Below are 12,646 nucleotides of genomic sequence, written 5' to 3'. Positions count from 1 at the left end.
AAGGACATTTTAGTCATTACGTAGCCCCGTATTTTGGTGCCACTCAAGACCTACAGCAAACTGCGGCAAACTGCAGACAGCATTTTAGACCAACTACTCCTGAAAGTCCAGCAGCAATGGAACTATTCTTTGGAGAATAATTTGCAAGGCCTTTGCTGGTACAGCCTTCTTATAGCAATGTAGCAACCACATTTGTTTTCACTTCTAAGATTATGCAAATAATGGAGCCTGTGCATTAATTGTATGCACAGGGCTTGCGGTTGGCTATGGGGTAGGAGTCTGAATTTTCCCCCGTTTTTTCCATGAATTTTCCATGTCACACAGACACATTCCCAAGTGATGTTTCAGTGCTATCAAAACTGTCCCCTGGGTTCATTTTGTCTTGTGTCACCCCTTTGTTGCTGTTGTGGTTTACCCCTGTCAGGCAGGCAGCTCAGCACCACACAGCCGCTCACTCACTTTTCCTAGGTAGGATGGGGAAGAGGATCAGAAAAGTAGAAGTGAGAGAACTCATAGGTTGGGATCAAGACAATTTAGTAGGTAAAAGCAAAAGCTGTGCATGGAAGCAAAGCAAACGAAGGAGTTCATTTACTTCTTCCCATCAGCAGGCAGGTCTTCAGCCACTTCAGCAAAGCACAGCTCACCATGTACTACAGTTTTTTGGGAAAGAGAGATACCATCACTCTGAATGTGCCCCAAATTCCTTTCTTTTATTGCTGAGCATGGGGCGATGTGGCACGGAAGATCCCTGCGGTCAGCCTGTTTTGGCTGCATCCCCTCCCAGACCCTGGCGCACCCGCAGCCCCCCCGCTGCCACCACCACAAAAAACCCCAAACCCAGCCTCCTGTGACGAAAACTAACCCTCCCCCAGCCCAAACAGCGCGGCCCAGCAGCAGGCCGTGTTCTCCTCAGCGAGGCGGGGCCGTGTGGCGCCTCGCCTCCCCGGGGGCAGGCGCTCAGAGCCCGGGGCCGGCTGTGGCGGCCATGTGGCGGAGCGGGCGGGCGGCGGTGGCCGCGGTGGGGCTGCCCTGCTGCAGGGCGCTGCGCAGCTCGGCCCCTGCCTGCGGCTCCAGGAACCTGCTGAAGAAAATGCTGCACAAGAAGAAGTAGGTGCGGGGCTGCGCTGCTGCCGGCCGGGGGGACGGGGACCCGCGGCCCGGGCTTGCGGGAGCACCGGGGAGGGTGAGGCCGGTTGTGGTTGTCCCACGGTGCGGGGATGTTAGCGCTTGGCTCTGCCTTGCCTCCCCGGTGTAGCTTCTGCTGTGGACGGGAAGCATCGCTGCACGTCGCCCTAATATATAAATATTATGTGGGAAACTCAAACAGGGTACCTACCCGTTATTCCTCTGAGTTGATAAAGCTGTATGCTTTTCCTTTTTCCAAAAGAAAGAAGTTTTGGTATGACAGCCCAGCCCTGGGGTCTAAAATGGTGAGTACAAGCTTTTAAAATGCTGCGTGCACCTCTTCCAGGGAGAACAAGCTTATATTTCCTCCATTGCCTATAACATTGGGAAAAGCATTTTCTGGTGGAGAAAGAGCAGAATTTAATGAGTGAACGCCAGCACTCCAGTTTTACTGTGATATGCTAGGATTGCTGTGAGAGAAGCTGTCAAGCTCTTCCCTTGACCATTTCTTCCTTTGTGTCATTTTTTTAATCTGTACGAGCCCCAGCACTTCCCTTTGTGGTTTTGAGCCTGTATCAAAAATCTGGTCCAGGTTAATACTTATGTATACACACTTAGTTTTAATCCAGATCATTTCCCAGTAAGGTTCTCAGCAAGTCTTGGATGCATATAACCTGTGCTTAGCATAAATAAGAGGATACACTACGAGAGAAAGCTAACAATTATGTAAGTGGTATTGCTACTTTGTGGCAGCAAAAAGAACCATGAAACAGTGGCCAAGTGGAAAAAAAGTTGCTTTTAGGTCAAGTACAGCATTGTGGTCTGCTCCTGTAAGAAGTGTAGGAGTATGTGGAATAGATGTTCTGTGGATCCTTTTGGAAGTGTCTGTTATATGGTTGCCTATGATTTCAAGGAACGAGGTCTGAGAATCCAGGAAATCTTCTCCAGTTTTCCTATACTGAAAATGACAGTGTGCGTGCCAGAGGTATCAGTGATTAGGATTGCTATCAATTCTTATTGGTGGGAGGCAAATTCAGATCAGCAGTCTGGAGATAGTGGTACCAGTCACAGAATGACAGGCCTCTGCCTTCATTGCCTTTAATTACTAGATATGCTGGGAGTTCTTTAACTTCTAGTTAAAATTGTGCTCATAGTTCTCTGTGCAGGCAAACCATGTTGCAAAAAGTGAGTGCATGAAACTTACCTGGAAAACAAATTATGTTTGCTTTTCAAGCGATCAGTGTTTTTCAGTTAACACTAGCTATATTTTAGAAAACTGATTTATTGAGCTACAAAACAGTAAAGTAAGAAATTTTGACTGTAGTACATGAAGGTCAAAGATTTTATGAGTAGAAATACCCTCTACCAAAACATCTGATACATAAGACCTATACAAAGCCATGACAGCTGCAACAATGCCATTCTAAGACTATACTTAGTGGTACAAAACTATATAAAATTTCCTAATGTAAGTTTGTAACAGCTGTTTGTTTGTTTGTTTGTTTGATTTAAGATGTATGAGCCAACCAAGTTGACCTCTGTTGTGAAAGGTGACCATACAAAAACTAGGAAAGAAGATACCATACGCTGTAGAGTCTTGAATAACCTTATTCATAAAGCTGTGTCAGAGATGATGAGTACCGGTGAAGTTAATCCAGAGCTTTATGACCTCAAGCTGGAAATCTGCAAGGCAAGTGAAAAAAGCTAGAGTTCCTGTTGAGCTGCTGTGACTGCAACTTGAGGCTGGTGTGGTGTGCTGAAGCCCCCAGGTACTGTGATGCGTGCAGGAAGAGTTTTGCAGCATTGCTGCTGCACAGCAAAATGAGCCTCAGTTCACCTTTCATGCAAGGAGAGTTTTGCCACTGTTGCACCTCATTTAGTAGACCTTTGTCAGTATAATGCTAATGCCATTTAGGCCAACTGAAAAATGGTGTTGCTGTTGTACATGTACAATTTATATTGTCCTTTCAGAAGGAGAGCCCTGATTTTTACCAACATAAATGTATCTTTCCAGGAGTCTTCATGCAGCTGTGTGAGAGCTGATTCATCCTTGAGTACCTTACCAGCTTAATTATGACCTAAATGGGGCATAAGCTTAGAGCAAAAAAAGTCAAGACTAAGACAATGGCATTGGCAAGCAAGATTTCAAAAAGAATTGGAATTTGGAGCTAACTGTATCTCATTTTGTTATAATTCACAGGTTTAAAAAGGATGTTACAACTGTGATTCAGGAACTAAGTCACTCTCCACATTCTTGTTTACTGTCAGTAGTTTTTTCTGCACTGTCTGCTGTTCTTTTCAAATTAAATGATACAAATGTCAAGCTCAAAAGCTTGACAGACTTAGCTTATTCGGTTACAAGTGTGGAAAAAAAATAATATGTCATAGCCGCATCTGTGACAGAATGTTTGTCATTTGCAATTGAAATGGATCTTTTTGTTGGCTGATTTCATTCTGTCTTCAAACAAATGGTTAAAATTACATGGGTGAAGTTAAAAAGTTTTTGTTTTTTGTATCAGCGTGTGCATTGTCCTACATACCATATTTCTCTGTAGGTCTTTAGGGATTGCTTATGGCACATTTTCCCTCCTCTTGTCACTTGGTGCTTGGGAGAAGAGCCCAATCCCCACCTTGCTATAGCCTCTTTTAAGATAATTGTACAGTGTGGTAAGGTCTCCCCTGAGCCTCCTTTTCTACAGGCTAAACAACCCCAGTTCCCTCAGATGCTCCTCATAAGACCTGTTTTCTAGATGCCTTGCTAGCTTTTTTGCTGTTTTCTGGACACACACCATCACCTCAATGCCCTTCTCGTAGTGAGGGACCCAAAGCTGAACACAGTGTTCAAGGCTGGCTTTACCAGAGCCGAGGGCAGAGGGACAATCACTTCCCTAGTCCTGCTGGCCACACTATTTCTGGTACAAGCCAGGATGACGTTAGCCTTCTTGGCCACCTGAGCACACTGCTGGCTCATGATCACCAAGCAATTAACTAATACCCTAAGGTCCCTTTCTGTTGAGCAGCCTTCCAGCCACTCTTTCCCCAGCCTGCAGCATTGCATGGGGTTGTTTGCCCCAGGTGCAGGACCCAGCACTTAGCCTTGTTGAACCTCATGCAGCTGGCCTCAGGCTGTTGGTCCAGCCTATCCCTCTGCAGAGCCTTCCTACCCTTGAAGAGATAACACTCGTGCCCAACTTGGTGTCTGTAAACTTACTGAGGGTGCACTCCTCTCATCTAGATCGATATATTGAAGAGAACGGGCCCCAGCACCGAGCCCTGGGAGATAGCACTAGTGACCGGCCTCCAACTGGACTTGACTCCATTCACCACGACTCTTTGGTCCCAGCTATCCAGCCAGTTTCTAACCCAACGAAGCGTGCGCCAGTCCAAGCCACGAGCAGCCAGTTTCTTGAGGAGAATGCTGTGGGAAACTGTCAAAAACCTTTCTGAAGTCTAGATAGACCCCATCCACAGCCTTTGAGATGGTAGTACCCGCATATTGACTAAATATAGCACTGTCAGTAACATGGAGGTATTGACAGACTTCTGCATTTAATTTCAGTTAAAATGGAGACTGGGCAGTGAATTGCATAAATTAAAAAAAAAAAACAACAACATCTTCAGGTACTGAACGTAAACCATAGCTCTGTAAAGGCACCATGTAATTTTGGTTCTTAGAAGCAGGGATGCAAGAACAGTTTCTCTTCAGAATTTAGATACCTAGTTTGAGTCACTGCATGTTTATTCATGAACCAGAGGCTTTGTTGTATATGAAGTGTATATGTGCGTATATAGATACAAAGTTTTAAAGTCACGTTTGTCTTTTTGCAGGTGTCCCTGGCATCAAACTTTTCAGCATGTCGTGTGTATTGGAATCCTGCTGCTATTACAGAGAACGAAAGTTATGTTGAAAGTTTACTGCAGAAGAGTGCTCCACGTATACGGTACTGCTGTGCGACGAACAGTTAGACTGCTTCATAAATTCCTAGCTGTGTTATAGTAACAAATGAGTATTTCTGACTGTCTAAATCTGACCTGTGAGGAATGCTTTTTTATTTTATACATTTGGAGTCAGAGCATCTCTTGTGATGAGCCTCACAGGGATGGATGGCTGTGTCAGAGCAGCTGTGAATTCTCCTAGTGGAGTGCAGCTGGTTTGCTTGGTTTCTCTGCTTTCATAGGGTTTGACTGAATTGAGCAGAAAGAAAGAGGAGTTTGGATAAAGTAGCACTTCATTGTACTAGTGATGGTGGCCTGAATATGCTGTACTTAACAGTAGGTCAGAATGTGATGCTGCACAAGAGGATTGGCAATTAACACAGTTACCTCCTTACAGGCTCATTGTGCAATTCTGATCACTAGAGACACATTGGACCTCTAGAAGGGATGACTGATTTTACAGAAATCCTTCACAATACCCAAAACAACAACAAAAAATGTGTCAGGATGCTACCATGTATTATGATACATGTACTCATTTCTGGTGGAGGGTCCAATGAGTTTTCAGGATACCCATGGAGACTTCTGTCTCCCTCTGTGCATGGCTAAACCCTCTGCTATCCAACCAGTCTGTTGGAGGGTCAGGATTTCACCTCATGGGGAAAGTGTCAGTGAAGCAAAATTGTAGGTCTATTTCTTTTTCCTCCGTTTTCCTAGGCCTGTAATTCCTGCTCCATCACAATGGCCTCCTTTGCTCTCAATAGCTTCTGCACTTTGAGAAGGAATGTTGCTGGCTGGGAAGAAGACAAAGGAAGCTCAGTCAGTCCCTCTTGCAGATACCATGTAGTGCTATTGTCTTGCCATGCTGTGAGGGCTCTATCCCACCACTGTTCTCACTGTTACAGCGGGGATGAGGAAGCCAAAACAAGATTGGAAAGACTTGAATCAGCCTGTGCATATAGGAGACAAATCTAATACCATCACTACTTAGGGATCTGCAGCTAATAGTTTTTGTATGTTACACATTCAGAGTTGGGATTTTGCAGGGATGTTACTTAGTGCCTTAGCACTAACCACAATGGATACTGTTAAGTTTTGCTGTCTGGATCCTTAAACATGTAGTACTGTTGGAATTAATTGAATGTGTTCTACCTTTCCTCGAAATGCTGTACTGTTATTCATACTGGTGAATGTTGTATTTTTGCAGGTATCTCCTGATGAGTCAGCAAATTTTAGGAAATGTACCCCCGATAGTATTTGTAAAAGACAAAGAAGCTGCGGCTGTAAAAAAGGTAATTGTAATCCTTGACTCAACATACGAATATCATGCAAATGTAGGACCTAGATATCACAATGTTTGGGAATACTGAGAAAGCTGATTGCTCAAGAGCTATATATTAATTGTTACATTAAAGATCGGTCTTTGTCTATACTTGTTGTACTTCATGTTCCAAAGCATTTTAGCAAAGCATTTTAGCACAGAATCTTTAGTAAGATTGATGATTATATACAATGTAAAAGAACCTTTGTAGCCATTGCCTCATTAACTTTTTTTGAGGCTACTATTAAAACTTCTGAAGTGAGAAGCTTGTGACAGATAATTAAATAAGCTAAAAAATAAATCCTAAAAAATGACATTACATTTTTAAGGAATAATACATGCTAGCCAATATATGGTATGGCATATGTGATTATGTATAAAATGAGGTCTGAGGAGCTGTCTTCCATATTTTAAATATTACGTGTTTTTAAAATCTCAGTGAATCTAATCAGTGATTTTTAGTTTTAGTTTTTTTACCCCAACCCTTTTCCATTTGTGAATTGTTATAACGTTTCTGGGGAAAGGCATATCTTTGCATAAGAGGATTTAAGCTCACTCATACTAATTTTTCTCCCTTCTTTTTAACTTGCCTTTATTATTTGTTGGGGGATCCTGTTGTTTCTCCTAGTAGAATGGGTCTCACCAGGCACCTGAGATTCATTCAGAGAGTCGACTCTTAAAACAGCAAGAATTTAATGGTACTTAGATATCAGCTTAAACTGGGTGCCTTTAAGGGAAGGACCCTGCTCAAAATTTTCCATGGGTTCTTGTACCTGTGCAATCTTTGTTTTTGTCCTCTATAGTCCAATCAGTTCTCAACACATTATATTCCTTCAGAATAGTGGTTCTTTGTTGCAGGGCAGGATGGCTTCTGTTACTGCACAGCAGGGTGGCTTCTGTTATCTCAGCAGGCTCTGATCTGGTGCAGCCCTTGGCCAACACATCCCCCCTTTTCCCTATTGGCACCACCCGGTACCCACACAATGCCATTCACAGTTGCTCAGTCACCACTGCATACCAGGTTCAGCTGATGCAGAGCTCATGCTGTGGTCTAAGGCTTCACTAAATTTACTCTACTAATGTGAAACAATAGCTACCTGAATTCCTTACATACCAGCGGCTTGTTTCTCCAAATACTGATTTTCTATCATGGTGTGGAAATAGTTTCAGAATAATGTTATTTGGAAATCCACTGTTACTAGGACTGTGAAGTGAGAATTTTAGAAGAGAGGAGTGACACTATTGAGTGAAATTACGTGCAAAATTGGCTCCTCAAGCTGTTGATGTGAATTTAAAGGACATTAGTTGAAAAGAGTATGTTTTTCACATTTCTATGCCCTGAAGTGCCTTATTCTTAGATGTGTTACTATTGAGACCATCATATGTAAATTCTCTTAGTTACTTATGGGCTCATGTGGTGCATATTAGCAGAGCTGGAAGAAATAATAAGATTTCATACTCTCTAGAAATGCGGTAAAATGGCTAGAACTTGTTTTGGTGAAAAATTCTGACACTTTGATGCCAGTGTACTGATCCACAGTGCAGATCTTTATAACCTACATTAGCACAAGAACAAAAATGAACTAAACACTTCTGAAAGCTGTTTATGTTTGTTCATACTCTCCACCTAATCACAAGCATTTCTACACAACCTACCTGTGATTATGGAAGTGCTTTGTCTTTACAATCACTGTGTTATTAACATATCTAGATGGAGCTACAAATAGCTATTCCTGCAGGCTGTACTTTTCAGGGTGGTTATTATGGAACCTGTTTTGCTAATCACTGTATCTCAAACTTCTTTAAACAACCACTTACTCTTTCTGAAGATGAAAAACCCTTGCACCACCTTACCTTGAAATTGTTTGAAGCACAGGCACCCAAAAAGTTAACCACTCAAGATGTGCAAAAACCCTCCATATGTAGCTCCTATCAGTGAATGGCACTAGAAAGCACTTGGATCATATTTTCATACTTCAAAGACTGTCAGATGTATGTAATCTACAGATTCGATAACTAGAAATAATGTAGCTGAAACTGATTTTTAAGCATTGCAGGAGAGAAGGAGCATCCTATTCAATTTTAATTAAAAGGATTAAACCCTGAGTTAGAAGGGAAGGAATGTAAAGTAGGAATAAAAATTTTGAATGAGATAAACTGTACCTAATTGTGAAAATTTTGTCATTACTGAATATACTAGATTTTTAGCATTTACTGGTTAGATGTTAAAAGGGAACTTGAAACTTCCCTATATTAGGGACAAAAACTTACAGAAATGGAAAAGAAACAGGCTGAGGGGAGATGGTGTAGTTCAGCCTGGAGAAGAGAAGGCTCTTGGGACACCTTATAGTGGCCTTCAAGTACCTAAAGCGGGGTGACAAGAAAACTGGAGAGGGACTCTGCCAGGGAGTGTAGCAATAGGACAAAGAGTAATGGCTTTAAACTAAAAGAGGGGAGATTTATGTTATATCTATATATAAGGAAGAAATTATTCACTCAGAGGGTGTTGAGGCACTGGAGCAGGTTGCCCAGAGAAGTTGTGGATGCCCCCTCCCAGAAACTGTTTAGGACCAGGTTGGATGTGGCTTTGAGCAGCCTGGTCTAGCGGAAGGTTTCCCTGCCCATGGCAGGGGGGCTGGGATTAGATGATCTTTAAGGTTCCTTCCAGCCCAAACCATTCTATGTCTCTGAAATCCCGGTGTAAGGATGTTATGAAAAATGATTTGAAAGGCTGAAAAAAAAAATTACATCTATCACACAATCCCTAACGAGCTGTTCAGAATATACATAAGGCAAAAAAAACTTTTAAGAATGGTAACCCATGGCTCAGTTATACTATTTGACACAAACTTCCTAGGCAAGAAGGATAGTGTTTCCTGGAACTGTTGGAAACCAAAAAGTTCATAAGATCTGATGTGATATAATTTCATCTTACAGCCAGTGAAGAATTATACCCTAATGTATATTTTGCAGTAGTGAAATGTAAATGGAGGAAAAGGGTATTTTGAAATGGTTTTGCTAAGTATTCTAACGTGTAGAAAAAAATGTTTTGTGTTTGTTTTTTGTAGAGGTATGAACAAAGTAAATTTAGTACAGTGCCTTTAATATTTATTTTCTTTGTGTATTTACAGGTTGAGGAATTATTATCAATTGCTGATTTTGGACCTGAAGAAGAAAAAGTACTAACTCAAAATGATTCCAGGTGAGTTTTTTGAAACAAAATGCTGCAGATGTCCATTTTCATCACTGTTGACCAGCTTAAATTTTATTTATTATTTGTATTGTGTATTATTTATTATTTGTATAGGGTATTGCTTGGCATGACACAAAGTATATTTTAATTAGATACATATATTTTTGTTATCTCAGAGTTCAGCAACGTGATGCAAGGAAATAAAAGGTAGAAAAGAGACTTTATGGAAGTCCTTGCCAATTAGGGGTCTTTTATTAACAGAAAAACAAAAACAAACAAACAAACAAAAAAAAATAGGATAAAAAAGTAATCATCCCAGAAATTCAATGTAGAATATGGTGTTTTAATTTGTCATTTAAGCTTTGCTAATATCACACCCATTTATTAAAACTGAGAGAAAATATTTCTTACTGTATATGCTCTAGTTTACTTTCCTATTTTAGTACAGACACATTTTTATAGGTTATTTTGTCTTTGGTTCTTCTGTATAGGTACCTTGCTGCAGGTTTGCAAATATAGAAAGGGTTTTGTATAAAAGTGGACCTCTGTTAAGCTTGAAAAATGACTGAATTATCCTTTGTAACACTATACTTTATATGCTTTTGGAGGCAACTAACACATAAGGCGATATCAGAACATAATTCTAAAAATCAGCTGTGTTTAACATCTAAACTTGAGGCAACACAGTCATAAGTCCTTTTTACTTGCAGACCTAATACTTATTCCAGTATTAGTATATTAACTTTTATGAGAGAAATATTTTTGGAACTTCTTAGAATTCGATATTCACTGTGTCTGCAATCATTAAACATTTAAAAAAAAAAGCTTCACGGCAGTAATATTTGTTTCTTGCTATTAGTCTTATGAGAATATAAGCCTTGTATTTACCAATATAAATAGATTGCTCACCTTCCATTTGTCCACTTTTATACTGGCAGAAGTTTGGATTGTTGCACTTGTACATAGAATCACAGAATCGTAGAATGCTTTGGATTGGAATGGAACTTAAAGATCATCTAATTCCACGCCATGGGCAGGGACACCTTCCATTAGATATACCTGCATACATTTTAGTGATCAGTCTCTCTAAATCAACAAAAAGTTACTTAATTTAGCATTCTTCTACGAGGGATTTTTGGCTCTTGAGGGACAATGATGGTGATCTCCTAGCATAATGATTACGTGAACTGGAGGCTCTCAAAACCAAGAGCCTTGCACTTGTGTGCTGTAGTCTGTTGGTAGAAATGACTTTTCAGACTACCAGTTGCAAATCAGAACTTGCTTCTTGGTGGAAATTGCTTGTGACAGACTTCCCCACAGGGCACCTAACAGCTTGTTCTGTTTGTATCTTGTGGGAATACTTCTGTCTAGCTTAAGGTGCTACATGGTCATTGGTATGTGTGTCTGATGTGTACTAGGCACAGGCAGCTGTTTTTCACTTCTTGAAAAAGCTAGGAGTGGTCTAACTTCCTTGGGGCTCCCAGATCCAGTGCTCACTCTGGAATTAAATTTTAATCTGGAATGATGTAGTTGTTTGCCCCCACCCACCCCTGAATCTGTTGAAAGGCTGACAAGATTATACGTAGCCAGTCTACACATAGTGCAGTGGTACTGCTTCCTTCTTAACATAAGGAGCACAATGCTGAATACAGGACATTAATAAAGTCAAACTGAAAACTCCAGTTTATTTATAGATTCCTCAAGTTGTCCCAGTTTGTATTGTTCCTTTAATTATATGCAGGGGGAAAAATACATTTTTTTTTTTCCTTTTCACAGTGAACCATTCTCTTCAGCAACTCAATCTTCTGATTCACCCATGCGATCTAATCTTTTTGGTATTGATCATGAACTGCTGAATAAGCAGATAATGGACTACAAAAGACTGAAAGTGTCAAGAGGTACAGAAGGCATTTGCCGGACACAAAAACAGGAGCAGCAGCTGTCAAAGATTCAAAAGAAAATGAAAAAGAAAAAAATGAGGAATCCTCCTGATGATGACATCACACCACAGAAATACTTAATGGACAGATCCGAAGCTGATTATTTGGATGATAACAATGATTCAATCTCAGACTATGAGATAGAAGATGAATTACAGGAAGGGGTAAATGAATTGGAGGCAGGTGATGGCGAAACTCAAAGTCAGCCTCCTGTTAAACTGAAATGAAGTGGAAAAAGACACAGTTTAAAATGGAGGTTGACAATGGTAAACATAATCAATTAATTAACTAAAACACCGAAAGATTACTTTTGTATAGCCTGTTTACCACTTTCTCTTTCAAAAAATAAGTTTGCCAAACATGGAGGTTTCCTAGCACAAGATGGTGTGTAAGAAAAGTTAAAATGGTGTCTGTGACGTTCTGTTAAGCAGCTTTAAAGCAGAGACAGTTGTAGTGATTCCAGCTAGACAGCAGTTTTTAATTACAAAACATACATAGTGCAACACTGTATGCTAAAACTTCTTGCAACTGTGTTATTTCCAATAAAATTATTGCTTTTGTGAAGAAATTTCATTTTATTTATTGATTTTTTTCAGTAATCTGGATAAGAATAATCACTAAGTGATGGTACCTGCTATTTCAAGATCAGGTCAGGAAGGAAGAGGGAAATGAAATACTGATAGTGGAGTTCAAAGAGCAGCCTTCAGCACAGGAAGACCCAAAGAGGATGTTCTCTAGGGATCCTAGTCTAATGGGGGCACTCATTCCACAAGAAGGTAAAACCCATTGAGGCTATGGCCAGTAAAGTTACAACCCTGAAAGAAAAATCAAGTTATTTATGTTAATATTTAGAAAATGATGATTGTGCAAAGAGAATTGTAATCAAAAAGAATAGAGAACTGCTGACCTCTTGAGAAAAATTGGGCAAAGCACTGACTGTGACTGAAAAATGTACTGAAAATTCAAAGGTGGAAAAAAAGGAGCAAGGAAGAGTGCCTCAGTAACTGTTTAAGATTTAGAAGTGAATAAGGAATCATATAAAATTGAGAAATGACCCTCCTTGGATATATTGACCTTTTATTAAGGTTAGGATAGGGTTAGGGTTGAGTTAGTGTTAGGATTAAGGTTATG

The 12,646-nt window shown here is 40.4% G+C and overlaps 1 protein-coding gene across 1 annotated transcript; it reads left to right on the top strand.

Moving 5' to 3' along the window:
- Positions 1–977: 977 nt before the first annotated feature.
- RBFA (ribosome binding factor A) lies at positions 978–12,073 on the top strand. The gene is made up of 7 exons (XM_084282345.1): positions 978–1,107; positions 1,388–1,430; positions 2,639–2,815; positions 4,954–5,066; positions 6,269–6,353; positions 9,514–9,584; positions 11,352–12,073. Exons 1-7 carry the CDS (start codon positions 986–988, stop codon positions 11,740–11,742), a joined length of 1,002 nt encoding a protein of 333 aa, XP_084138471.1. The 5' UTR covers positions 978–985; the 3' UTR covers positions 11,743–12,073.
- Positions 12,074–12,646: the final 573 nt, after the last annotated feature.

The sequence above is a fragment of the Netta rufina genome, assembly GCF_964035555.1.
Source record: "Netta rufina genome assembly, chromosome: 2".
Lineage (NCBI taxonomy): Eukaryota > Metazoa > Chordata > Aves > Anseriformes > Anatidae > Netta > Netta rufina.
The sequence above is the reverse complement of the archived record's forward strand: the minus strand, read 5'-3'. Positions and strand labels throughout refer to the sequence as shown.

Excerpts from the sequence above, each read along its gene's own strand:
- RBFA (XM_084282345.1), top strand. The coding sequence starts at position 986 with ATGTGGCGGAGCGGGCGGGCGGCGGTGGCCGCGGTGGGGCTGCCCTGC. Across the intron at positions 5,067-6,268 it reads AAGAGTGCTCCACGTATACG|GTATCTCCTGATGAGTCAGC; the intron begins GTACTGCTGTGC and ends GTATTTTTGCAG. Across the intron at positions 6,354-9,513 it reads AAGCTGCGGCTGTAAAAAAG|GTTGAGGAATTATTATCAAT; the intron begins GTAATTGTAATC and ends GTGTATTTACAG.